The sequence below is a fragment of the Sus scrofa genome, chromosome 1 (assembly GCF_054392235.1).
Source record: "Sus scrofa isolate SSC_HxYL_T2T_F1_AM1 chromosome 1, Sscrofa_HxYL_maternal_Yorkshire_Landrace_v2.0, whole genome shotgun sequence".
Lineage (NCBI taxonomy): Eukaryota > Metazoa > Chordata > Mammalia > Artiodactyla > Suidae > Sus > Sus scrofa.
Window position 1 is genome coordinate 281894906 of NC_139383.1, and position 27974 is coordinate 281922879.

At 53.8% G+C, this 27974-nt stretch overlaps 2 protein-coding genes across 2 annotated transcripts in view; one reads left to right on the plus strand and one right to left on the minus strand.

The window, feature by feature from the left end:
• EEIG1 (estrogen-induced osteoclastogenesis regulator 1) overlaps positions 1–10099 on the minus strand; it is a 38059-nt gene extending 27960 nt beyond the window's left edge. The window contains exon 1 of the mRNA XM_084998073.1: positions 9045–10099. Within this exon, the coding sequence (XP_084854199.1) occupies positions 9045–9190 (146 nt within the window). The 5' untranslated portion in view covers positions 9191–10099. The remainder of the gene's footprint in view (positions 1–9044) is intronic.
• STXBP1 (syntaxin binding protein 1) overlaps positions 1–27974 on the plus strand; it is a 775650-nt gene that overhangs the window by 339487 nt on the left and 408189 nt on the right. The window lies entirely within an intron of this gene.

A 27974-nucleotide genomic window follows, 5' to 3' on the forward strand; every position in this document is an offset into this window, starting at 1 on the left:
TCTGCAACCTGGAGTCCCAAGCAGTCAGCCGCAGGGCTGCCCTTGGGGGTTCTAAAATACCAATCCGACTGATTCACAGCCTCCTGAGGCTCCCCTCTCAGGTAAGTCCAAGCCCCCCGCCCATGGCCTCCCTGACTCCAAGTCCTCAGGCCACTGGCTCTTCCCCGCTCAGCACTCTCGCCCTGGCCTCCCTCGGCCACTCTTCTCCCACCACCCGCTAACCTACTCATCCCTGGGACCAAGGCCAGCATGGCTTCCTAGGGAGGGGCAGCACGGGGGCAGGGCTGTACCCCAGAAAGCCACACAGGGCCCTTCCCCCCCCCCACTCCCACACAGAAGGTGCTGAGGAAATTGTCCCGGAGGGACTGGGGGGTGGGGGAGCCACAGATGTGCTGCCCCCCATGTCTGCAGAGTCCAGTGCTCTCACAGAGGAAGTGGTGGGAGGTGAGGGCGCTTTGCGTGCAAAGGCCCAGACTTCTGTCTCCCCAGCACCGGGCTGAGCACATCCTCCCCTCTCAGCAGGGTGAGTCTGGTTTCAGCTGCCAGGTAACCCTGATCAAAGTGGCCCTCCGGCCCCCACAGGAGCCACCCCACCCCATTTGATGGAGGAGGAAGCCCAGGCTGAGGGGACAAGGCTGTTGGCCATGGTCACAGAGCCAGTGAGTAGCTGCCAAGGTCCAACTGCAAAGCCCGGGGCAGGGACTGGCCTCCGCCTCCTCCCCATCCCCCTAGGAGCATCCCCACTCCAAACAGAGGGTCCACCCACCACAGCCCATCACTGCCCCCAGCTGCCTCTCAATCGCAGCCTCTGAGCCCATGGTGGTGCCCAGCTGCCCGGTACACAGGCGAGGGCTGCTCCTGACACGCACTGATACCTCCAGCACCAGGGCGGGGAGGGGCCCGGCCCAAGCAGCTGGCGATGACCAGTGCTCAGTCCAGCACCATCAGTGCCCACGCTGCTTCAAGGCCAGGGAAGAAAAGTCCCAGCCCTGTGCCAGCACCAACCCTTGGCAGGAAGCTCCGGCACTAAGATGCAACTGAGGCCACTCTTGCCCACAGACTGGGGCAGGAGCTGAGAGGCACGGCCGTGGATGGCAGGGCCCTGAGATCAGGGCCCACAGGGCCGAAAGGCCTCTCAGAGGAGGTGGCTCTTGGGCTGAGCAGAAGTTCAGCCGAGTAAAGTAGTGGGTAAGGGAGCTTGGGGATGAGGCAACGGCCAAAGCAGACACCAGGAGGGTAAGGTGTAGCCGAGGTCAGCAGCCAGGGCCCCAGCCTTCTCCCCAGCTCCCCCTGGCCCCGACCCCCAGCCGAGTCTGCCCTCCCCCTGGCGGGGAGCTGTCTTCTGCCTGCCAGAGTGGGTTCCAGAGCTGGCTGTGCAGAGGGCCCCTTCCTGCAGGCAGAAGCCCCCCACACCTCAGCCCCACCTCGCTCAGGGCAGTGTTCCAGCTCGCCCTGGCTCAGAGCCAAGCACCCCAAGACAAGGCAGGTTCAAGCCAACAGGGGCAAGAAAAGGCACAGAACCCCCGGGGACCCTGAATTCCAGCGTAAGGCTCAGCTCCTTAGACACCCATGTGCTCCTCGCCCACCTGCTGGAAGTGCCCTCGCACACCACACACCTGGGACCAGAAGACCTGGCAGCATCACGGTCAGCCCTGGCCCCCTGTCGCAGAGGGGCAACCGAGGCCAGCCAGCCCACCTTCTGGACCTGGCCGGGGACGGGGGCGGAACAGACGGCGGCACAGGGCTCCTACCACGTGCCAGGAGCCAAGCTGGACATCTGACAGGCATTATCTCACCGCAGCGGCCCAGGAACACTGCGCGGCAGGCACCAAGAGCCCCGCTCGGTTGGGAGGGCCACTGAGCCTTGGGGACCAAGTCCCCCACTCAAGGTCGCACCAACAAGAGGCAGAGGAGGATGGGAGTGTCCTCCCCACCCAGGCCTGCAAGGGGCAAGGCACCAGCCTGACCGCACAGGTGGCGAGTCCTCCCCAGGGCTCCTTCCTCCCAACCAGAGGGGCCCCCTCCCAGGTGACCTCTGGGCAGGGAGGAGGCGGGTGCTTTCAGGCCTGCATTTGAGAGCTGTTCCAAGCCCCCAGCACCAAAGAGGCTTAGGGCAGAGACCAAGGCTTTGCAATGACAGCCTCAAGCAGACATCCAGGCCAGACACAGGCTGGCAGCTTCAGGCCTCACCAAGGCCACCAACGGCACAGTGTGACCCCATGGAGAGCCAGAAGGTCCAGGGGTGACAGATCTCAGGTCACAGAGTACATGTGGGGCCCAGGGGGCAGGTCTGGACAAGTCCCCAGAACCCAAACCACTTGCCAGACAAGGTAGATAATGAAGAAAGATACCCCACGCCCTCGCCCCATGGCAGTTCCAGGTTTCGTTAGCAGCAAATCTGATTTCTCTGCCCAGCTCGAACCTTTCCAGGCCTGTCTGATGAGATGAGGGTAAATCTACACCAGCTGCCACGCGTGTTATTCTGCTCATCCCAGCAGCAGGCAAGTGACCACGCAGTCACTACACGGCCATCACCAGACTCCACACACCGCGTTCCCAGGCTCCCGAGGCTGGTGGGCAGACGTGCTAGCAGCTATCACGAGGTCCAGACAGGGCTTCCTGAACACAAGTCAGGACTTCCAGGTCCTGAACAAGCAGAGTTCACAGGCACTCGGGGCCATCAGACTCCTACTAAGAAGCCCTGGCCAGAGTGGCTCCCAGGCAGAGCTCAGAGGAAACGGTCTCAGTGAACAGCCCTGGCTCCACAGAACCAGATCACCTCGGGTCAGGGTTCTACCACTGCCAGGCTGGCAGGCCAGTTGGTAGGGGCTGCCAGGCTGGCACCTGCCAATGGTGTGGCCAGCTGGCGAGAAAGGCAGGTCCAAGGAGCAGACACCAAGGCCAAGCACAGGCTGGGCAGCTTTAGGCCTCACCAAAAGCACCAGCAGCAGAGTCTGACCCCAAGAGAGCTCTCGGAGCTGGCCTGGTGCCATGGCCTGGCTGCCACGGGTGGCCTCTGCAGGCTGCCAGCAGGATGTCTCTCTGCAAGCACCCGCCTCTTCAGCCCCCAGCTTGCACACACAAGGCCGTCCACAGGAGCCCCGGGGCCAGGCTGGCAGACCACAGTCAGGGATCCAAGGGTGTGCACTGGGGCCAGGAGGAGCCCAGAGCGGGCAGCCCAGGGCAGAGGCAGTTGCAAATCCCCTTGGGCCAAATGCTGCCACGTGACACTGCTGCCAGATCTTCCTATTTAAAAGAAGCCAAGAGTCTGGATTTGTATGCAGTCAAAAACTAAGAGCGCTGCAGAGGGCAACAAAACCCTGGCCACATTTGGCCACTGTGCTCTCTGTACTTGCACCTTCCAGCACCTACTAAGTGCCAGGTGTGGTGCTAGGGACAAGGAAACCCACGGGCCCACCTGGCCTGCCCACCTTCTCTCCAGTCTGCCCACTCTCCTCCTTCTGCTGCCACAGCCCAACCAGGCCAGCACCACCAGCACAGCCACTCAACTATCCTTATTGAACACCGGTCCGGCCCCCTTGCCTCTTCTCCACCTGGCAGCCAAGAGCCAGTGTCCTAATCAGCAAACCAGGCACCCTGCTCCCCTGTCCCTTGGCTGGACCCCCAAAGCCAAAAGCGGTCCAGCCCAGCTACCCCATCTTCATTTATTCCAGCCGGCCCCAACTGTGCCAGCCTCTTGCTTCGCCCTGGACCAAGTGCCTTCCCACCAGGGGCCTTTGCCCAACCTCTTCCCAACCTGTCTCCAGTCCGATCCCCTCTGGCCCTCAAGGCTCTGTGAAGGGTCACCTCCTGGGGGAAGTCCCCCCACCACAGTGATCGGTCCCATCCTGGGCCGTCATGAGCGCCATGAGGGCAAAGGCATGTCCAGCCTGGGGGTGGGGGCCCAATTGACACCTGCCTAACAGATGGACAAATGCCTCCACAGTCAGTCCTGGGAGGACCTGTCCCAGATCTGCCCAGCTCTGAAGTCTCCGAGATGCCCCCAGACACACCGTCACCACCCCATGAAGAGGAAGCAGGGCTGTCTGGTCCCAGTCGCTTCTGAAAGCCCAGGACCAAGAGGGTGCTCGCTAAGTGTGGAATAGGGACCCATGCCTGCTGGCCTCCCTCGCCCTCCCTGCTCTGTCTCCAGCGCTCCTGCACCGAGCACGGAAGTGGATGCCCTGCCTGCCTCGGGGTCCCATTGCACCGCCACATCCCTGTCCCCTTGGGCCCCAGGGACAGAACCATCTGTCCATCTCCACACCAACTCCATGTTAAGGCGAGTGAGAGCAGGCCTTGCGGGGCAGCAGATACAAGCAGTGTCTGCAGCCTTTTCCCAGGAGGGAGGCAGAGGGAAGCAGAGGCCCAACCAAGCCTGCAGTGTGTGTGCAAAGACCTGGCCTAGCTGCAGGGCTGACCTGTCCAGGGCCCTCTTCACACCCCCAAATCCTAAACATCCCTCGGAAGCCTTCCATGCCCGCCTGCTCAAGGCTGGGCCCATGGAGGGGAGGCAGCCTCTGTGCTGGAGCAGGCGTGCCCTTTTTCAAAAGGCTGCCCAGTAAAAACCTCACTAAGGAGATCAGTGAGAATTCAAGGAAAGAATGAGGGGGGAGCCTCCCTCAGGCACCAGGTCTGCTGCTCAGATGGCCAGGCTCCCAAGTCCAGGGCAGGAAGCCTGGGCACCCTCTTCCCTTTCTGGCCCAGCCCGCTCCTGCCTGCAAAGAGGGGGTCCTAAGGCACAGGAACAGAGGTCAGAGCTGACCAGAGTCCACGCAGCTGTGCCCTTAGCTCCTCGTATGAAGTGACCCTGAACCACGACATTTCTGCCCCAGCCTCGGCTTCCCTATCTACTGGCCAAGGAGGCACGCTCCGCCTGGCTCCCCCAGGGGGAAGTCAACGCCTCCCTCTCACCACCAGCCACGTGCACGGGGCAGGCCACCGGACCAGTGCCAGCTGGGCACGGAGACTACTCAGGATGTTTGGGATTCCTCCTGCCTGAAAGACAGATTGGCTCAAGGCTGGAAGCCCGCCCTGGGGAGACCACAGCCTGGCCCACTGCTTCCCAACTCACCAGACTTGGCTGGGACCTCTGCATCCCTCGTGGACCCCTGGGGAAGCCTCCCTAGGGCCGTTCAGATGCATCTGCTTGGAAGGCCTCTGGCAGAGACCTTGGCAAATGCCCAATGAGTCCTAGTGCCAGCCCGTGCCTGGCCCTGAATCCACAGCAGTGACTTCAGCCCTGCCCCCACCTAAGGCCCGGAGGCCCCTTTCCCTCAGATCTCACGGGATCTGGCCCAGTGCCTTGAAATGATCCAAATCTGGACTTCCCAGTACCACCCGATGCCCCCAAAAGAACCTCATTCAAAGGTTCGGGGACATTCCATGGGGCTGTTGCTGCTTCCAGCCCTCTGCCACCAAGGCAAGGCAGGGCCCTGGAGCTGGACCTGCCTGAATTTAAATCATGGCTCTGCCACTCCCTAGCTGAGGGACACGGGTCCATCGCTTTAGGTCTCTTGACCCCAGCTACCTCACCCGCTCACGGGGTGGTTCAAGGAGTCACCCAACCACGCAGTCGAGGTGCTCCACAGGCCCCTGGGACCTAGTGGCGCACAATCAGAGGCAGTTTCAACTCTAATGATAAAATGGTTATTTTCGGAGTTCCCGTCGTGGCGCAGTGGTTAACGAATCCGACTAGGAACCATGAGGTTGCGGGTTCGTTCCCTGCCCTTGCTCAGTGGGTTAACGATCCGGCGTTGCCGTGAGCTGTGGTGTAGGTTGCAGAAGCGGCTCGGATCCCGTGTTGCTGTGGCTCTGGCGTAGGCCGGTGGCTGCAGCTCCGATTGGACCCCTAGCCTGGGAACCTCCATATGCCGCGGGAGCGGCCCAAAGAAATAGCAAAAAGACAAAAAAAAAAAAAAAAGGTTATTTTCCCAATTGCATTTCCAGCCAGGTGGCCTCTCTGGATGGCCAAGGAGATTAACAGACGTAGCACTTGCAAAACTCTCAGCACAGCGCCTGGCACATAGCACAGGCCCTGAGAACACAGTAGCTGTGAGGACGATGGGCTGTAAAGAGGCCTCAGAAAGATAAGGTTGGGGAATAGTGCAACGTACCACCTGCTCTACCTGCTCAAACTGGGTCAGGCTGGAGCTGTGTACCCGGCTGTTGCCATGACACCCAACACACAGGGAAACACTCTGGCAAGGAGGGTGGGTGCTGCAGGAGTAGGGCTTCAGGCCTGCTTCGCTCAAATGCCACCCATGCCACCGCCGCAGCCGCCACCTTCTGGGCCGGGTCAGGGGTCCCGGGGGTTAGGGGCTAGCAGTATGCTGCTGATCTGGGCCCAGCATCTAAACAGGTCTTGTCACCGCTGACCCTACCCCAAGTCCAAAACCATGGGGTCTTGGCCCTCTGGAGGGGTGGGCTGTGAGGAGGGCCCCCAGTGGCAGGGCAGGGTGTGTGGGGTGGGAGTGGAGGGGGCAGGAACCCCAGAACCCCCATCTCCTGGGCAAAAGCTGAAGTTGCTCTAAAGCAGCCTCAGGTCACGACGTGTCTGTTCCCTCCGCTCATGCTTGCCCAGCAGCAAGGAAGTACCCAGAGCCCACCAAGTGCCCAGTGGTGTGGGGTTCGATGTCAGCTCTTCCCTCATCAGCCACTCAGGTTTCATCCAGGATAAGGGTTGGGAAAAGCTGTGTAGGCTCAGCCAGGTTCAGGGACTCCGTGGCCCCTTGTCAAGAGGGAAGAAGGGGAAAGAGAGGTGACATCCAGATTTTGGGGGCTGAGACCTGGAATCTTCCAGACTCTCCCAGATGAGGGGGCAGGTTTAGGGCAACAGAAAGGCTGACAGGTAAGGTGACAGTAGCTCCAGAGCCTGGGAAGCCAACTGTGACTTCAACCCGGGGCTGAAAATCAACTCCTCAGTAGAATCCAAGGCCCTGCTCCCAACCCTTAGCTCCCATGTAGGTCCCCTGCTGACTCCAGTTGGTCCCCCCAAGACCTAGGAGGAGCTGGGGCCTGGGCCCGGGCCCCTCTGCCATAGTAACCATAGCTCCTGCAACAATCTGCCTGCACCAGATGTGTTATACCTTATCCGGGCTCCACCACAACTCTAGAAGTAGGTATGACTTCTCCCATTTCACAGAAGAAGAAACTAAGGCTCAAAGTCAGAATAGTGCAGTGGTTAAAAGTATATCCTGAGTTTGAATCTGGGGGTTTTTTTTGTTTTGTTTTTTGTTTTTTTAGGGCCACACCTGCGGCATATGGAGGTTCCCCAGGCTAGGGATCGAATCAGAGCTACATCTGCCGGCCTATTACCACAGCCACAGCCACAGCCACAGCCACACCAGATCCGAGCTGTGTCTGTGACCTACACCACAGCCAGGGATCCAACCTGCATCCTCATGGGTACCAGCCAGGTTTGCAACCCGCTGACCCACAAAGGGACTCCTGGGTTCTGCTGTATTAACCGAGGCCCATCACTCCTCTCTGAGCTTCAGTTTCCACAGCTATAAAATGGAAATAATAATCTCACAGGCCCCCACCCCAACCTTCACTTTGCTCCATGGCAGAGTCAAGGCGTTAAGTGAGAGGTGCTAGTAAAACAGGGTGCAGAGCACCAACAATTGCTGGTTCTTGGAATCAGAGAGGTTAGGTAACTTGCCCTAGGTCACCCAGCCAGTGAGTGGCCCACCGACCCCAAGGCCCTAGCTCTGAGCACACAGCCCTTTCCCAGAAATCTTGCGCTGCTCTGTGGGTGGCCACGGGATCACAGCCTTCCCAGGCAATGAGGACGGCCTCCCACCCCCACAGCAAAGGGCAGCCCTTGTCCGAATTCCTCAGATAAGCAGCTCCCAGCCTGAGCGGGCCCAAGTGCAGAGAAAAGGGGCCCCACCCCATCCTGTACGGAGATTCCTAAATCTGGGTTAGGCTGAACGGCTCCTCTCCCTCCTCCCAGCAGAACCTCTGACCACCAGATTCATCCAACAGGTTTCCCAACAGGCCAAGTTCAGTTGACAACCGCCTCCTGCGAGGTCCCTGGCAAGCCGTTTTCTTCCTCTTTCTGGGCCTCAGTTTCCCCATCTGTTAACAGGCCTCAGAACTATGGGACCACAGGGAGCCCTGAGGAGCAAAACGCCAGACCAGTGAAGGGTCCCAGTGGGTCTGAGGCACTGGGCCAGGCCCTGCACCGCATTCTGTCTGCTGAAACTTCTTCACAACTCTCTTGACGGAGAGACCTGTCTTGGGCCCTGAGAGTGGCCGCTGAGCTAGGACTCAAACTCCCATCTGTTGGACAGCAGGACTGCGTGACCCCAGGCGGGCCCCGTCAGTGGGTGGGCACAGCTTGGAAGCTCAGCCGCCCTTAGCGATGAGCTGGGCAGCTGGATTTGCAGGATGGGGAAGAACACAAAACTAAACTTGACCAAGCCTTTTCTTTGAGGCTTTTCTTTGCGAGAGGGAGGCAGACTCCTTGACAAGGGCATTTGCAAGGCAAAGCAGCCCAGCTCCAGCCAGAAGAGAACGGTCACTCAGAGGGGGCTGGGCAGGCCAAAATCCAGCCACCATCCTCCAGCCAGACCAGGAGTGCCTGGGGCCGGGCCGGGCCTTCCCCAGGCGCCACGTTGTGCCAGGGAACCTGTGGCTGGCTGGGGCTCTAAATCATATGACAGCCCGAGGGGTCAGCTGGGTGCAAGATGCCCTGGAACATTCCTCCCCTTCTCAAGCCCTTCCAGGACAAACCCGGCTGGGCTCTTCATGCAAGTCTGCAGAATGGGCCTACTGTAGGCTCTGAGCAAGGCCCCAGAGGGGGCTGAAAAGAACAGACCCCCAGGTATTCGGCTGACCTCTGCAGATGGGTGCCCGGCACCCTGCCAGCTTCCTCAGGCCCAAACCTCCCAGACAGCTCAGTCCTGCTTTGTGCAAACCTGCTCCCGCCCCATCTCTATGACTCCCTGGGCCCCAAGGGGCACTTCCACACACACCAACTGGTGAGATCTCGGTCTTCATCCCCCTGCCCTGCGGGCACGACTGCCCCCAGCTCCTACCTTGACGACAAGCTGACAAAATCCCCGCCATCCAGCAGCCGGACCTTGCAGAAGAGGACCCCGTTCACGAAGGGGACCGCCGTCAGCTCCTCCAGCGTGAAAGTGGTTTGGAATTTGAATTTCTTCTTTTTCATCAAGAAAGCCATGAGCGAGTTCCCTGAGTCTGAAGCCCCGAAGGCCAAAAAAAGGGAGGGAGCCAGAAATCCCCAGGATTCCTTTCCCTACACCACACCCCCTCCTCAAAACACCAGAGCCGGATCCTGCCCAGATGGTGGCTGAGGCGGCAGAGCGGATGGAGATCCGAGTCCAGAGGACGCAGGTCTGAAGGACCAGTCCAGTTCGCAGGCCGGATGGCTTCACCCTCGGGGAGCTGGGGCTCGGAGAGGTTCGGAGTGGCCGGGGGCTTCACCGGCATGTAAACATTGGGGCATGGCCCAGGAGTCAAAGGCAGGGATGGCGGGCGGCGCGCGAGGGGCCGAGCTGGGGGACAGCATCCCGAGCCGCGGTCCCGGGGGAGCTCACGCCGCGCGACCGGGCGCGGCGGGCGGACCGGTGAGACTGAAGGCGACGGGCCGCCCGGTGAGGCCGAGGGCGGCCCCGCCCCCGCCCCGCTGGCGGTCTGGGGAGGCGCCCACGCCGCGCCCACGCCCCCGCACCTGGGTGCCAGGCAGCCCGCGCAGGTGAGTCGGGGGAGGCTGAGGGCAGCCCCAGGGGGCGGATGGGAGCTCGGAGGGCCTCGCCGGGAGTCGCGTCGGGAACGCTCCGGGCCGGGAACGTCCGGCCGCGGCCCCCTCCCAGCGGGCACCGGGCCGGGCTCCTGGCAGCAGGGGCGCCGCCTCCTTCTCGGTCCTGGGTCCCGCGCCGCGGGCCCCGGTGAAGCTGAGGCGCCCTTCCGGCCGGCGGGTGGCGCCCGCTTCACCCGCCGCCTCTGCCGAGCACCCCGCGAGCAGCAGCGCCGCCGCCCGCGTTCCCAACGCCGCCGCCCGCGCTCCCAACGCCGCCGCCCGAGCCCGACGCTGCGCGGCGCCGCTCCGAGGCGCCGCTCCGAGAAAGCCGAGGCCCCGAGCGGCGGCCCGCGAAGCGCTGCCGAGCTCGGGAGGGGCGGGGCGCCGACAATCCAGCCCGCCCACGATTGGGCAGCCCGGCGGGGCGGGGACGGAGCGCGATTGGCGGACGGCGGCGTGGGGCGGGACTCGCGGGAGGCCGAGGCTGCTCAGGGCGCTTGGATTGGTGTGCCGCCCAGCTGGGCCCACCTCCTCGGTCGGGGCGGGGCGGAGGGAAAGGGAGCGGGGCCCCGGGAAGGCAGTGGGAGGTCGCGGGGCGGGAAGCCGGGGCCGGCGGGCAGGCGAGGAGGGGGGCGCGAGCAGAAGAAAAGAGAAACAATGAAGAGAAGAAACAATATGAGCACTGTGGGTGAAGTGTACCTCCAGTGTCCTCCCAGACTGGAGTTCATTGACCCCTAAATCAGGCCCAGAACGTAACGAGTCTCATTTTTCAGAAAACACACCCAGAGAGGTGGCCAGAACTAGACCAAGCGGGTCTTTGGCTTGGAATCTAGATCTCAGCACTGAGAAGGAAGTGCCTGCAAAGGCTTTTCCAGGGGGGGTGAATTGAAGCAGTTCATCACTGCAACATGTGATAAAACTAGCTTCTCCCTTCTTAACTGCTATCTAAGCCTTTTGTTGTTGGTTAGTTTCTTATCTAGTTGTGCCTGGTCTCCCTGACTGCTTTAACCGCCCTGGGCGCAGAGACCACTTCGAGAGCCTTTTACCTCGCAGGCCTTCAACAGATTGCAGTTCACTGAATCAGTCCCCAAATGTTTAGGGGCAACCTGCTCTGAGCCAGGCTCAGACCTAGGGGGGAGCCTCGTGGGCCTGCCCTCTCCAACCTCTCCAAGCTCAGGATCGAGTGGAGAAGCAGACAGGGACCCAGGCAGAGACAAGTCTGGTGGATAAGGACTGCAATAGTGGATGTACAGGGAACTGGGGGAGCTCAGTGGAGGCAGGGGTGGAGAGGAAGGGGATTCAGAGAGAAGGCTTCTCTCTCAAAGTTATCCAAGCTGCAGGCAGGATTCAGGCAGAGGGAGCCTCAGGAGGCCTGGCAGCCAGAGTGGGCAGTGCCCACAGAAAGCTCGAGTACATCCATGCTGCTGCACAGTGGCTAATTGAGAGAGGCAGCAGGGCAAGAGGTGGGCCTAGAAGGCCTGTAGTTACAGCTGAATCTTTTCCTTTCTGTTTCTTTCTTTCTCTTTCTTTTTCTCTTTCTTTTTCTCCTTCTTTTCCTTTTCTTTTTCAGCTGCACCCCTGGCAAATGGAAGTTCTCCGGCCAAGTAGCCAATCTGAGCAGCAGCTGCGACCTATGCCACAGCAGCACCCATGCTGGATCCTTAACCCATGGTGCTACAGCAGGAACTCCTATAGTAGCTGGATCTTGCGGAGTCTTGTACACCAGAGTAAGGAAGGAAGCCACTTACACGTTTTGAGCAGGAGAGCAACCCAGATAGTGTTGCTTTTTGCTCTAAGAAGGCTTGCTCTGACTGTAGGTAGTGTGGACCAGAGAAGATGGGAAACATGGGTGAGGGGCCTGTGGTGGTGATCCGGACGAGAGATGATGACAGCAGAACCACAGCACGGAGGGACACCGGGGGGGGGGGGGTCTGAGAGTCATTTGAGAGACAGAATCAAGGGGACTTGAGAAGGAGTTAGGTGGGGACATGTATCTGAGAGCCCAGGTTTCTGATTTCTTTCTGCCTCCCAGCCATAAAATGGATGGCAACCTGTACATCTCTCCAGTTTGCCCCATAATTTCAAAATCAGAGTTAGCCAGGTAGGAGAAAAATGATAACAGCAGCTCCCAGTGTAATTATGTATACCCATTTACAGCCAGGGAAGTTGAGGCCTGGAGACTTTACATCACCTAACTAGGGTCTTGACCCTGGAGCACAGGTTCTAGAGTGCTAAGCTGTGCTGCTCACACTGTGTGTGTGTGTGTGTGTGTGTGTGTGTGTGTTTAGGTGGGGTGTTCTCCTCCCTAATCCTGGCTGGGCCTGCACCACAGGGGAAGAGCCTGTGGGCTACCTGACCCCAAGAGGGGATTTCAGAGGAGGGAGCCGGCCGAGGATGTCCCCAAGGCCTGGCTGGCTTCTCAGCTGTGACTGTGAGTAACCCCAGGCCTCTCCAACAGGAAACAGGGTGGGCCTGGCTGCCAGACATAGCTCGGGTGGGGTATTTATCTCTCTGCAGCCTTTGGGATGGGAACCCAGGAAGTTCCTCTTCCCCCATTTCCCAGGGGGGTCCTGGGGAAGGGAGAAATCTAGGTGCCAGGGCAGGATGTTGCCAAATTGGGGGCGAGAGAAGCCTGAGCTAGGATCCTGGCTCTGCCGCATATCGGTAGAATGGCCTTGGTTCAAGACACTGAGGCTCAGAAGCTCCAGATGGAGAGGCGGTTCACTGCAATCGGGCTGGGACCACTTGGCTCAGAGCCAGCAGAACTGGGTCTGAAATCTGGTAGATGCAACATTGACCCCCTGGGTCCCACAAACGTTGGGTGTAGTTTTGCATGCGTAGGAAGGAATCCTGAAGGAGACACCCTAAACTTTCTCATCTCTGAGCCACAGTTTCTTCTCCTATAAACTGGGAAGAAGAATATCAACCTTTCCAGAATGTCGTGAGGTCTTCAAGAGGCTGTGCCTGCAAAAGGCTCAGGCCTGGAGGGATGTGGGGTCTGAGTGAACAGTCAGCAGGGGCGTCCAGACCATCCCCTCCTCACTTCTCCAGCCGGCAACACCCCCCTCCCCGCCCCCCGACCCCCAGATTCCCACCCAGAGCTTGTCCACCTCCCTGAAGCCCTGATTGGACTTAGAAGGAAACCAGTACCTAACAAGGTAATTCAGACAAGTGGTCTGGAGAAGGAAATCCAGGGGAACGAGAGAGAGGATGATTGGACTTGGGGAGGGGGGGTTTGATGGAAAAAGGCCCCAAAGAGCATTATCTTAGCCCAGAACCACTTAACAAGGGGGCCCCAAGCACAGGGGGCAGAGGCATAAGCTGGCATGTTTCTGGGACTCCACGTGCCTGGAGGGGAGCGAGTAGAGGGAGGAGAAAGAGGCATTGAGGAGTTCTCCCATGGCGCAGCAGGTTAAGGACCTGGCGTTGTCACTGCGGTGGCTTGGGTCACTTCAGCGGCGTGAGTTCGATCCCTGGCTTGGGATCGCAAGGAGCCCACTCACCTGGGCCTTGTGGGCCTGGGATGAATTGAGGTTTTATTCTAAGCCTCAAAGGGGGTTATAAGCAGGTTGGTGACAAGATCCAAAATACCTTTTCGAAAGGTTTTTCTGATTGATATTTGGAGAACAGATTATTCATCAGCAGGCAAGATCAGAAGCAGGCAGATGGGCGTTCCCGTTGCGGCTCAGCAGAAACAAATCTGACTAGTATCCATGAGGACGCAAGTTCGATCCCTGGCCTCACTCAGTGGCTTAAGGAACCGGCGTGGCTGTGGCTGTGGTGTAGGCCAGCAGCTACAGTTCTGATTCAACCCCTAGCCTGGGAACCTCCATATGCCATGGGTGAGGCCCTAAAAAGAGCAAAAAAAAAAAAAAAAAAAAAAAAAGAAAGGAAAAAGAAGAAGAAGAAGCAGGTAGACAGATGAGAAGGCTGTTAACAGCCATTCCAATAGCAAGCTGGTGGCTCAGATCAGGATGGAGCCAGAATAATGGGAAGAAAGAAGGAACACCTATTGAGCAATCATAGCTACTCACTAGAACTTCTTGAATATTCCCTGGATTAAGAAAAATTTTTTTAAAAATTTTTTGGCTGCCCTGCAGTATATGGAGTTCCCAGGCCAGGAATCAGATCCAAGCCACAGCTGCGACGGCAATGCTGGATTCTTAACCCCCTGTGCCAGGCCAAGGACTGAACCTGTGTCCCAGCACTCCAGAGACACCATGGGTCCCATGGCGCCACAGCAGGAACCCCTATTCCCAGGATTTTGAATTTGACTGAATACCACTCAGTTCTCCAAGTCAGGAGATAAATGAGCATCGTCAGCACTGGAGTGGGAGTGAAGAAGGAGTGGAGGGGATGGAGGAATTGAGTGGGACTGCGGCCTGTAAGTAGAACCACAGCTGGAGCAAGTGGGATAGGCTTAGAGAATCCTTCCCGTTGGCCAGCCCTGGACCAACTCTTGCGATGCCATTTTCGTCTCTCTCTCTCATTACAGCATGAGCTTCACAGGGTCGGACACCTCATCCATGGTGTCCCCACATCCAGTTCATGGCCTGTCCCATGATGGACACTTGTGACATTGATGAATGGTTGTCCAAGGAATGGATGTATAGATGCATGATGTATGCAAGTATATATGTATTATGCATGGATGCATGGATGGATGGATGGATGGATATATGGATGGGTGGATGAATGAATGGATGGATGAGTGGGTGGATAACTGTAGATTTAACCATGTTTCTTCCTACTTTAAAGCTCCTCAGTGTTGGAGCTCCCCTCGTGGCTCAGTGGTAATGAACCCAACTAGTATCCATGAGAATGCAGGTTCAATCCCTGGCCTCGATCAGTGGATAAGGATCCTGAGTTGCCATGAGCGGTACTGTAAGTTGACGATCTGGCTTGGGTCCTGCGTTGCTGTGGCTGTGGTGTAGGCTGGCAGCTGCAGCCCTGATCGGATTCCTAGCCCAGGAACTTCCATATGCCGCAGGTGTGGCCCTAAAAAAAAAAAAGCAGAAAACCAACAAACTCCTCAGAGTTGCCAATAACTATCAAACTTCAGTGTGCATGGGTCCATTTAAAGTAAGTTACCCAGATGTGGAGAAGAGTACAACCACTATGGAAAACAATATGGAGGTACCTATACATAGAACTACCACATGACCCAGCAATACCACTCCTGGGCATATACCTGAACAAAACTTTCCTTGAAAAAGATGCATGCACCCGCATGTTCACTGCAGCACTATTCCCAAGAGCCAAGACTTGGAAACAACCTGCATGTCCACCGAGAGACAATTGGATTAAGAAGATGTGGTACATATATACACAATGGAATACTACTCAGCTATAAAAAATAAAGTGAGTTACCCAGGAGTTCCCTCTGTGGCACAAAAGGATCAGCATCTCTGCAACACCAGGACCCAGGTTCAATCCCCGGCCAGCCACAGTGGGTTAAAGGATCCGGTGTTGTCGCAGCGCAGATCACACCTGTGGCTTGGGTCTGATCACTGGCCTGGGAACTCCATATGCTGCAGGGCAGCTAAAAAAGAAAATAATAAATAAATCACCCAACAGCGGTACTCATACATGCATAAGTTCCGTGTGTAAGATAGCCTCACACCTCTGTCTACTATAGGAAAATATTGGAAGCAGCCTGATATCTGGCAGTAAAAAGAGGCCTTGGGGGAAAGGACTATGTCTTTTTTCTGTGGCAGTTCCCAGGCCAGGGACTGAACACACGCCACAACTGTAGCCAGAGCCACAGCAGTGACGATGCCAGATCCTTAACCCACTGGGCCACAAGGGAACTCCGGGAGGACTGTGTTTGGTCCTCACTCCATCCTCAGCACCCAGGACAATGCCTGGTACCCAGTAGCACTAAATAAATACATATTTGTGGAATGAAGGGAAACTTTTTGTTGTTTTTTTTTTAGGGCCACACCTGGTGGCATATGGAGGGTCCCAGGCTAGAGGTTGAATCAGCGCTGTAGCTGCCGGCCTGTACCACAGCCACAGCTCACGGCAATGCTGGATCCTTAACCCACTGAGCGAGGCCAGGGATTGAACCTGCGTCCTCATGGAGACTAGTTGGGTTCCCTACCACTGAGCCATGATGGGAAGTCCAAGGGAAACGTTGTTAATGAAATGCCATGCAGCTGTTGAGAAGGATGCTGGAGATGCATGTGACAAGCCGGGAGATGGCCACCCTCTCATGGCATAGCAGGTCCCAGAACAGTATGTAAAGGGTCAGCTTAGTTTTGTCAAGGACCATTTTATTTATGGTTGCAGAGAAAGGAATTTTGAAGGATATGCTAAATTGTTACCAGAGGCTTCCAACAGAGGAGAGGGTTTGAAGGGAAAGGTTTATTTTAATGAATATTCTGGGATATTGTTTGGGTTTTGTAATATGATAACTGTATTTTATAACTTAATAATATATAAGTATAAGGATATTATAAACGAAAGGCCTTCCACGCTTCTCTAGCACCCTCTGGATAAAGTCAAAAGTTCTTAGGGAAAAAGACATTTCAAGAGTTCCGTTGTGGCTCGGCAGTAATGAACTTGTACCCGTGAGCATACAGGTTCGATCCCTGGCCTTGCTCAGTGGGTTAAGGATCCAGTGTTGCTGTGAGCTGTGGTGTAGGTCGCAGATGCGGCTCAGATCCCACATTGCTTCGGATGAGGCATAGGCCAGTGGCTACAGCTCTGATTCAACCCCTGGCCTGGGAATTTCCATGTGCCACAAGTGTGGCCCTAAGAGAAAAAAAAAAAAAAAAAAAAAAGAGGCCCTTAGCCAGGCATTCAGGCCCCTCTGGAAGCACCTGCTCAGCTTCTCCCTGCCTGCCTCTCCTGGGCCCCTGCAGCCCTGCTCAAGTGTCCTGGCCTTGTCCTCCTGCCCACCTGGGCACCTACTCAGTGTCAAGCTTCAGCTCAAGCATCTTCTCTCACCCCTTTCCCCCACATCGGGCACTGTACTTGCTCCCTACGCTGTGCCCCCATGTTACCAACCATCTGCATGCAGAGAAAATGAGGGTTCTGCTTCCAGTTTCTGTCACAATAGCTGGTGCATACTTGGCACTCAATAGAAGGGAAATGGGATGGCAGGAGGAAACAAGAAAAGAAAGAAAGAGAAAAGGAGAGGGAGAGAGAGAATGGGTAAGAGGGAGAAAGAAGGGAGGTTGGGCTGGAAAATGTCACTTGCCCAAATCACCCTGAGGGCAGCTACCCAGCTGGCCTGCTCGCTCCGTCACCTGACACCCAGCCCAGTGCCACGCCAAGCTGCCTTCCCAGCGCTGCTTGCCAAGGGCGTACGGTGCTGATTCACCGGTGACTGGGCTCCAATTATCTGCAGAACTGGAAAGGCAGCCGAGCCACCCCGGCAGCTGACCAAGGGCGTATCGATTTGTTCTGTGCTTTTCACTAATATCCGAGCCAGTCACACAAGAAGATAAAGGCCCCAAAGGACTCACCCACAGTGATCTGTCCTGCTTAAACCTCCCACGGCCAAGGCCACAAGTCTCCCCGTTGATCAGCCAACTCTGCCCTTTGCAACCCAAGCCTGACTGACCATCACTCACAGGGAGTTGTCATGGTTCAAAACTCAAGATCTAGAGTCAGGCAGGGGCCCTGGGTTCTGGCCCAAGGATTACTGAGTCAGAGTGCATTTACATATTTACTGTTGAGAGATGCTGCCAAACAGCCTTCAAAAAGGTTGGACCCATTTATACCACCCCCAGCAGTATAAGACAGTGCCCAGGCCCCTACTTTCTCCGTCTTTACCAATCTGTTTGGAAAAAAGCAAAACAAAACAAAAACCCTATACTGCTATACTTGCATATCTTTCTCTAGCATCTTTTCTTTCTTTCTTTGGCAATTTGAATTTGTGTAAATTGCCTAACCATATCCTTTGTCCATTTTTTAAGTAGGAGTAGTCATCTTTTTATTGATTCATCACAGCTTATTACATATTGTGGATATCAACCTCCGTTATACATGTTAAAGTATTACCTTCACTTTATCAGTTGTCTTTGGACCTTGTTTATGGTGATTTTTGCCTCACCAAAACTCTAACTAAGCCCCAGCAAAGAGATAGGAGTCAGCCTATTTAGTGGAGAGAGCACTGGTTTGAGTCAGGACCCCAGGTTCTGTCACCAGTTCACTGTGTGACTTTGAACTAGTCCATGACCTCTCTTGACCTGCTAAATAAGAGCATTGAATTTAATGGTCTCTGGGGACCCATCTACCTCCGTGATAATAATAGACAAACATATTATTTAAAAAAATAGTAGATAATAGACAAACACTATTAATAGAATTTTCTGTAATGATGGAAATTTTCCATCTCTGCACTGTTCAGTATGGTAACCACTAGCCACATGTGGCTGTTGATCATTTTAAAAATGTGGTTAGTGTGACCGAGAAACTGAATTTTATTTTATTTTTTATTTTTTAATTTTTTTTTGTCTTTTTGCCTTTTCTAAGGCCGCTCCTGCGGCATATGGAGGTTCCCAGGCTAGGGGTTCAATCGGAGTTGTAGCTGCCAGCCTATGTCAGAGCCGCAGCAATGCAGGATCCCAGCTGCATCTGCAACCTATACCATAGCTCATGGCAACACCAGATCCTTAACCCACTGAGCAAGGGCAGGGATTGAACCCGCAACCTCATGGTTCCTAGTCGGATTCGTTAACCACTGCACCATGATGGGAACTCCTCCGAGAAACTGAATTTTAAACTCTATTGAGGAGTTTCTGTTGTGGCTCAGCAGTAACAAACCCGACTAGCATCCATGAGGACTTGGGTTCAATTCCTGGCCTCTCTCAGTGGGTTAAGGGTCCAGTGTTGCCTTGAGCTGCGATGTACAGGTCACAAACAGGAGTCAGATCCAGCATGACTGTGACTGTGGTGTAGGCTGGCAGCTGCAGCTCCGATTTGATCCTTAGCCTGGGAACTTCCCTAGGCCGCAGTGCAACTCTAAAAAGACTGCCAAAAAAAAAAAAAAAAAAAAAAGAACAAGGAGAAAAAAACCTCTATTGAATTTATATTAAAATTGTAAATAGCCACACACAGCTAATGGCTGGCAGATATTGGATAGGACAGGTCTGGACAGTCTAGATCCCCCCAGCTCTGGGCGAGCTGTGATACAAAGTGTAATTAAAGCAGACAGAGACTCCCTGTGTGACTTGGGGCAGGTCAGTCTACCTCTCTGAGCCTCAGTTTTTCCATCTGTCCAGTGGGGCCCAGAGCAGTCCCTGCCTCCCGACTGGGCATATCTGATTGGTGAGTATGGGAGGGCTGAGTCCCAAGGCCTGACTCAACACTGTAAAATCTGGCCGGATTCCCAGGCCGAAACACGAAAGTGTGTTTACCCCATTTCTATGATGTCCAGAAACCCACGGTTAGCTTTCCCCAGATAGCCTCAAGGTCAGCCTTTCTTTCTTTCTTTCTTTCTTTCTTTCTTTCTTTCTTTCTTTCTTTCTTTCTTTTTTTCTTTTTATGGCCACACCCATGACACATGGAAGCTCCAGACTAGGGGTCTAATCAGACCTGCAGCTACCAGCCTACACCACAGCCACAGCAACATGGGATCCAAGCCACATCGGCTACCTCTGCTACAACTTGCAGGATCCTTCACCCCCTGAGCAGGGCCAGGGATCAAAACCGCATCCTCGTGGCTATTAATCAGGTTGGTAACCGCTGAGCCACAAGGGAAACTCCAGCCTTACTTTCTTACACCAGGGCTTCAGCTCTAAGACGGCCTTCAGCTCAGGTTTCCAGATTACTGATGGGACAAAGTCCAAACTTCAGCCGGTGTTCCCAGCACTGAGCACTGGCCCTACCCTTGCAGTACTGTCATTCATACAACCTGCAGGTCAGCCCAGCCGCCTCGCCACCCTCGCCCTCTGTCTGCCTCCTAGCCCAGCCTTTCCAGGTCTGCCCAGCCCTTCATTCATTTAGTTCATTCGCTCATCTTTCATTCACAGGTGTTCATCATGCCATCTGCTCTGGGACTGGGCCTAGGGTGATGGGCACGCAGATGTGACGAGAGTTGTAATAACACGGCAGGGGGTGGGGGGGGCGGATCAGGAGGACGTCAGAGAGCGTTGGGGACACAGAAGGCACCCGACCTGGTGTCCACGATCAGAGCAGACGTCCCTGAGGAAGTGGCATGTGAGAGATGAGGACAGGGCCAGAAAGGAAGGTAGGCAGGCCCCGTCCTACAGGAGAGCCTTACTGGGCATGTTAAAAATGGTGTACTTTATCCTAAATGTAATTAATTGGGAGCCATGGAAGGTTTTAGAGAGAAGATGATGTGATTATTCCAGGCCAGCTTCCTACCGGGTCTGGAAGATTCAGGAATTTAGCCCTTTAACCTCCCCTTCTCTGCCTGCCACCTGCATCTCAAGATACATCATGAGCACACAGTGCCCGGGGCCTGCCTTCTGCTTATCATGACCTGGGTTCAAATCCCGGTCCGGCTACCCTCTGGCCCTATCAGTTCAAGAAAGTCACTAACCTCTTTCATGGTCAATGCCCTCGCCCATAAAATGGAGATAATGACGAGTTAGTGCAGTTATCGGATTATCAGGGGAAAGTGTATGGCAAGGAGCCACTTAGGAAATGGAGTCCAGTTAAATTCCTTCTGGGCAAAATCAAACCAAAGCCTGGAGGGGGCCCTTGGGGACTTCCTGAAGGGCAGGGAGCAGTCCCAGTTCTGGGAAGTGTCCCTTTGGCCCTGCTGGCCTTGACGGGGTGGAGGGAAGGCTTGGCTGAGGCCTTTCTCGGACAGCCTCGCCATGTGCCAGGCGACCCCGGAGGGGACCGCCTGAGCTACACTTGACCTTCGGGACCTTTGTAGACCCCCCCCACCCCTTGAGCCAGGAGTCAGCAGATGGACACAGAACTTATATAACTGGCCAGGAGTCCGGCACCTTTCACCCAGTGATCAGGGCTGTGTTTACAGAGCTGGTGTTCCCAGGTCACCTCCCTGTCCTCTCACGCACCTCTTAGGCACACACACAGCCCTTTAGCCCTTGCTGAGCTTTGCTTGTTTTCTGATTTCTTAGTCACAGTCCCTGGCTTTACTGTCAGCAACAGCATTTTTTACATTTTTTTGGCCACCCTTGCAGCATGCAGAAGTTCCAGGGCCAGAGATTGAACCCAAGCCACAGCAGGAACGATGCCAGATCCTCACCCGGCTGGCCCACCGGGGAACTCCACCAGCTATTACTTTTCAATGTGAAAACCATCAATGGTGCCATTTAGTGGTGAGGCACTGGGGGAACAGCGGGGACAGGGGCTGCAGCAGGGACCAGGGTGGGAGTCCCAGAGTCCTCTGCCTGTTAGCTCTATAACCTGGAGCCCGTCACTTGGAGACTCTGAGCCTCAGTTTTTACAGCTGTAAATTGGGTCTAGAAGCCATACATACCTCATGACATTCTTTTGAGGACTCTACAAGACTGTAAAGGACATAACAGGCTTTGTAAATTACCTGACATAAGGGAAGCACGCATCAGATGTTAGCTGTTAAAGACATTTCTCCAAAGAAGGTACACAGACGGCCAATGGGCACATGAAATGATGTGCCATGTCACCAATTGTTAGAGAATTGCAATTCAAAACTACAAAGAAGTTGAAGTTCCCATGCAGGGCAGTGGGTTAAGGATCTAGCACTATCACTGTAGTGGCTTGGGACATTGCTGGGGCGCAGGTTTGATCACCGGCCAGGGAACTTCCACAGCTGCAGGCATGACTCCCAAAAAACTGCAATTAAGTTTCACCTCACACCAGTCAGAATGGCCATCATGAAACAGTCTACAAATAGGGAGTTCCCGCTGTGGCTCAGCGGTGAAAAATCCAGCTAGTGTCCATGAGGACATGGATTCGATCCCTTCCCTCACTCAGTGGGTTAAGGATCTGGCATTGCCATGAGCTGTGGTGTAGGTCACAGACACAGCTTGGATCCAGCATTGCTGTGGCTGTGGTGTAGGCCAGCAGCTGTAGCTCTGATGGGACCCTTAGCCTGGGAACTTCCATATGCCACTAGTGCAGCCCTAAAAAGAAAAAAAAAAAAGAAAAAAAAAAGTGGTCCTCAAATAATAAATGCTGGAGAGGTCATGAAGAAAAAGGAACCCTCCTACACTGCTGGTGGGAATGTAAGTTGGTGCAGCCACTATGGAAAACTAAAAGTAGAGTTACCATATGATCCAACGATCCCACTCCTGTGCATATATCCAGAGGAAACTGTAATTCAAAAAGACATATGGAGTTCCCTTCATGGCTCAGCGGTTAACAAACCTGACTAGGATCCATGAGGTTATGGGTTCGATCCCTGGCCTTGCTCAGCGGGTTAAGGATCCGGCGTTGCTGTGAGCTCTGGTGTAGGTCTCAAACCTACACCAAATATTCAGTTGAAAAATGTACCATATCTTCTCTATCATTCATCTATTGATGGACATTTAGATTGCTTCCATGTCTTGGCTATTGTAAATAGTGTTGCCATGAATATTGGGCTGCATATATCTTTTATTTTTATTTTTTGCTTTTTAGGGCCGCATCTGCGGCATGTGAAGGTTCCCAGGCTAGGGGTCTAATCGGAACTATTGCTGCCGGCCTATGCCACAGCCACAGCAACGCCAGATCCAAGCTGAGCCTGCGACCTATACCATAGCTCATGCCAATGCCGGATCCTTAACCCACTGAGCGAGGCCAGGAGTCAAACCCGAAACCTCATGGTTCCTAGTTGGATTCGTTTCTGCTGCGCCACGACAGGAACTCCTGTTTCATCATGTTTATGTATCATATATATTTCTGTGTGTGTGTGTGTGTGTGTGTATGATACAAATGAACTTATTTATAAAACAGAAACAGACTCACAAACACAGAAAACAGACTTATGGTTACCGAAGGGGAAAGGGAGAGGGAGGGATAAATTAGGGGTGTGGGCTTAGCAGACAGAAACTACTACATATAAAGTAGACAAACAACAAAGGCTACTGTATAGCATAGGGAACTATATGTAATGCCTTGTAATAAACCATAATGGAGGCGTTCCCTTTGTGGCGCAGTGGTTAACGAACCCGACTAGCATCCGTGAGGTTGCCGGTTGGATCCCTGGCCTCGCTCAGTGGGTGAAGGATCCGGCGTTGCCGTGAGCTGTGGTGTTGGTCGCAGACGCGGCTCAGATCCTGTGTTGTTATGGCTGTGGCTGTGGTGTAGGCTGGCAGCTGCAGCTCCGATTCGACCCCTAGCCTGGGAACCTCCATGTGCCACAGGTGCGGCCCTGAAAAAACAAAAGACAAAAAAAACCCCACAACATAATGGAAAAGACTATGCAAAATATATGTAAAACTGAACTATTTTACACCCCAAACTAACACAACATTGTAAATCGACTATATTTCAATGAATAAATAAATAAAATATCCTCAAAGTTAGCTATTAACATCATACTGTGTTTGTAAACTGTCCCTTCGACTCAACTCATAATGCGGCAGTGAGGAATTTAGCACCTGGGGTTTTCTTTTCTTTTCTTTTTTTTTTTTAGGTAATAATACAAATTTAACAGTAATGTCATAAAATAAACAAACATATGAAAATCAAGTATTGAGCATTAGACGTTAGAAAGAACATACAGGAGTCCCTGTCGTGGCTCAGCGGAAACGAATCTGACTAGGATCTATGAGGACGCAGGTTCCACCCCTGGCCTCACTCAGTGGGTTAAGGATCCGGCGTTGCTGTGAGCTGTGGTGTAGGTCGCAGATGCAGCTCAGATCCCGCGTTTCTATGGCTCTGGTGTAGGCCAGCGGCTACAGCTCCGATTCGACCCCTAGCCTGGGAACCTTCATGTGCCACGGGTGCGGCCCTAAAAAGACAAAAGACAAAAAGAAAAAGAGAAAGAAAGAATATACATAAAAGGAGTTCCCGTCGTGGCGCAGTGGTTAATGAATCCGACTAGGAACCATGAGGTTGCGGGTTCGATTCCTGCCCTTGCTCAGTGGGTTAAGGATCCGGTATTGCCGTGAGCTGGGGTGTAGGTCGCAGACGCGGCTCGGATCCCTTGTTGCTGTGGCTCTGGCGTAGGCCGGTAGCTACAGCTCCGACTGGCCCCCTAGCCTGGGAACCTCCATATGCCGCAGGAGCAGCCCAAGAAATGGCAAAAAGACAAAAAAAAAAAAAAAAAAAAAAGAATATACATAATAAATTCAGCATAGCACTGATAGTGCTACAAGAGAAGGTTTTAAGGTTCAGATTACAGATAATAACAATCAGGCTGCTTTGTCCTCAGAGTTTCCAAAATTCTGTTTTTATTACTGAAAGTATCTGGATTTCAATCTTTTTTTTTCTTTTTTTTTTTTTTTTTGGACTTCAATCTTAAATGATGTAACACCTGGGACATTGCAATTGAACCCAAATGACCATCACCTTAACGACCCAACTAAATCATCTCACAGGGAATTAAAAAAGAAAGCAAACATGTCCCCCCTTTGGAATAGCAGTTACCAAAACTGTAACACCTGGGGTTTTCTGATGCATCCCAAGTTCCTGGCTGCCTGATATCCCCAGGCTAGGAACTGGGAATCCTGAAGTCTAATCCCCTGTTTGGCCTTGGGCCTCCATCCTCCCAGGCAGCAGTAGCACCGTGGGGGCGTAGGATGGAGTCTGAAGCCTGCTAAGGGCCCTGCCCTCTGCTTCTGCATTTCAGAACTACAGACCCCAAATTTTCCTTCCTTCCTTCAACAAACGCTGCCCAGGGTTCAAATTCCAATACCACCACTTCTTAGCTGTGTAAGCTTGGACAAGTTCTGTAACCTCTCTGTGCCTCTGTGTCCTGATGTCTGCAACGGAAATATATTACCCATTTCCCAGGGGAGCTATGAGCAGTGAATGAGAGTAGGTTTTTGTAAAGGGCTAGGTGTAGTGTCTGTTTGACTAAACCAAAGACCGGGGGTACTGATGCAGGCACTAGGGAACCAGTGTGCACACTCGGGAAAGCCTCCTGACCTCAGGGAGGTTTTGTTGGCCGGGAGGGTTGATGTGGCCCCGGGGACGCAGCCCGGAAGCAGGACCCTATTGGCCATTCTCCTGCACGGGGCTGGGCTTTCAAGGAGGCCCCGATGCTCTGATGCTGTCACCTCTTTTTGTCTCAATAACAGTAGTTTCTGTGTATTGACCTCACCCTGGGAGCCCATGCTCTGGGCTAAGCCCAATGCTCCTAAGCTGTCCTCAAAAGCCAACAGCCTGCAGGGGGTTCCATCATTGCTATAGACTGAATATTTGTATCCCCCCAAAATGCATATATATTTTTTCTTTTTTGGCCACCCCGCAGCATATGGAGTCCAAGCCAGGGATTAGACGCCAAGCTGCAGTTGTGACCTAAGCTGTGGCAGCGCCGGATCCTTAACCCACTGTGCCAGGCTGGGGGTCGAACCTGTGTCCCAGTGCTCCCAAGATGCCACCAATCCCAATGCGTCATGGCAGGAACTCCATAGGATGAGTGTCCTTGTCCCTCCCACCCTGTGATGGCATAGCAAGAAGTCAGGCCCTCAGCAGATACCGAATCTGTCAGCGTCTTGACCTTGGACGTCCCAGATCCTGAACCAGGAGAAAAAAATTTCTGTTGTTTATAAACCACCCCGTCTGTGGTATTATGTCATAACAACCAGAAGGGACGAAGGCAATCATTCGCCTCATTTCACAGTCAAGTTTATGTCCATCCTTCTCCCAGGCCTAGCACGTAACAGGCCAGTGAGGAAGGGCTGGGGAAGGAGGAAAGAACCAACAAACCCAGAACACTACTCTCTCTCTTTTTTTTTTTTTTTGTCTTTTTGCCTTTTCTTGGGCCACTCCCGCGGCATATGGAGGTTCCCAGGCGAGGGGTCACATTGGAGCTGTAGCCACCAGCCTACACCAGAGCCACAGCAATGCGGGATCTGAGCTGTGTCTGCGACCTACACCACAGCTCATGGCAACGCTGGATCCTTAACCCACCGTGCAAGGCCAGGGATTGAACCCGCAACCTCATGGTTCCTGGTCGGATGCGTTAACTACTGAGCCACGACGGGAGCTCCTGAACACTACTCTCTTGATACTCATTCTTCCGTGGGGCGAGCATCATACCAGGGGTCAGAAGCCCTTTTGCTCCATTGTCCACACGAGGCTCAGTGGAAGCATTCCCGTGACTGTGCTGTTGCCACTGTCCCATCCTCACTATCGTCACAGCTGACACGTCCCTGAACACTCAGTTTATCCCTGCCCCTGGTAACTGATCCAAGGTTTTCAGCATATGAATTCTTTCCATCATTACAATAGTCTCATGAGGCATGTCCCATTTCGTGGATGAGAAAACTGAGGCAAGCCAGGGGATCTCATGCCCAGGGTCACATGGGTGGTGGAGGATGGGCTGATTTCAAATCCAGGCAGTCTGCATCCGGGGCCTGAGCTCTTCTCCCCCGCTCCCGGCTGTGCCATTCAGACTTTCTCTTTCTCTTTTAGTCACTGCTTTGTTGATTTCAAATGTCTTACATGCTCCGCAGCAGATTGAAACTAGAAATCAATGACAGGAGGAAAACTGGAAAAATCACAGATATGTGGGAATTAAAACAACAAGAGTGTATTGTGTTAAGCAACCAGTGAGTCAAAGAAGAAATCTCAAGGGAAATGAGAAACTGTCTTAAGAACAAATGAAAAAAAAACACAACCAAAATTTATGGGAGGCAGCAAACATAGGACTAAGAGGGAAGTTTTACAGCAGTAATGCTTACATTAAAAAAGAAAGATCTGGGAGTTCCCGCTGTGGGGCAATGGGATCTTTGGCCTCTCTGGAGCAGTGGGACACAGGTTCAATCCCCAGCCTGGCCCAGTGGGTTAAGGATCTGATCCCTGGCCTGGGAACTCCAAAGGCCGAGGGGCACCCAGAAAAGAAAAAAAGGAAGCTCTCCGAGTTCCCCTGGTGGTGCACTGGGTCAAGGATCCAGCATTGTCACTATCGTCACTGCTATGGCTCAGACTACACTGTGGCAAGCGTTTGATCCCTGGCCCAGGAACTGCTGCATACTGCGGGCGCCACCAGAAAGAGAAGAGAAAAAAAGATCTCAAAGCAAAAGTAGCACATGCTAATCATTGACAAATTCAAGCATTGCACAGTTTTATGTTTCAGTAAGTGAAAGTTTTAAAAGTGAAAGCCCTCCCACCTCCCAGAGAAGACCTGAGGTATAAATGCTTCAGGCAGATTTTTCAAAGCTTGTAGTACTGCTGTCTTTTTCCTTTTTCTTTTGGACTGTCCCGTAGCATTTGGAGTTCCCCAGTCAGGGATCAGACCCGCAGGGGCCTAAGCTGCAGCTGCGGCGACACCAAATCCTTAACTCACTGTACTGGGCCAGGGATCCAACCTGCATCCCAGCCACCAATCCCATTATGCCTCAGCAGGAACTCCTGTTTTTTGGTGGTTTGTTGTTTAAGAGGGTAACACAATACACATTGTTTTGTCACTTTAAATTTTTTTGAAAAAGTTTTTTATGTATTTATTTTGTCTTTTGTCTTTTTAGGGCCGCAACCGCAGCATATGGAAGTTCCCATCCTAGAGGTTGAATCAGAGCTGTAGCCATAACCACAGCCATAGCAACGTGGGATCCAAGCTGTGTCTGCGACTGACACCGCAGCTCATGGCAACACCGGATCCTTACTGAGCAAGGCCAGGGCTCAAACCAGCATCCTCATGGATACTAGTCGGGTTCGTTAACCACTGTGCCATGACGGGAACTCCTGTCACTTTTCTATTGAAGTATGGTTGATTTACAATGTCGTGCTAGTTTCTGCTGTATATATAGCAAAGTGATTCAATGATACACAGTGATTCAATTCTTTTCCATTATTACAGGGTATTGAGCAAAGTTCCCTGTGCTATACAGTAGGGTCTTTTTTTTTTTTTGTCTTTTTGCCATTTCTTGGGCCGCTCCTGCGGCATATGGAGGTTCCCAGGCTAGGGGTCTAATCGGAGCTGTAGCTGCCAGCCTACGCCAGAGCCACAGCAACGCAGGATCCGAGCCGCGTCTTCGACCTACACCACAGTTCACGGCAATGCCGGATCCTTAACCCACTGAGAAAGGGCAGGGATCGAACCCGTAACCTCATGGTTCCTAGTCAGATTCGTTAACCACTGCGCCACGACGGGAACTCCAATCTGCTCTGTATATAGTAGTTTATA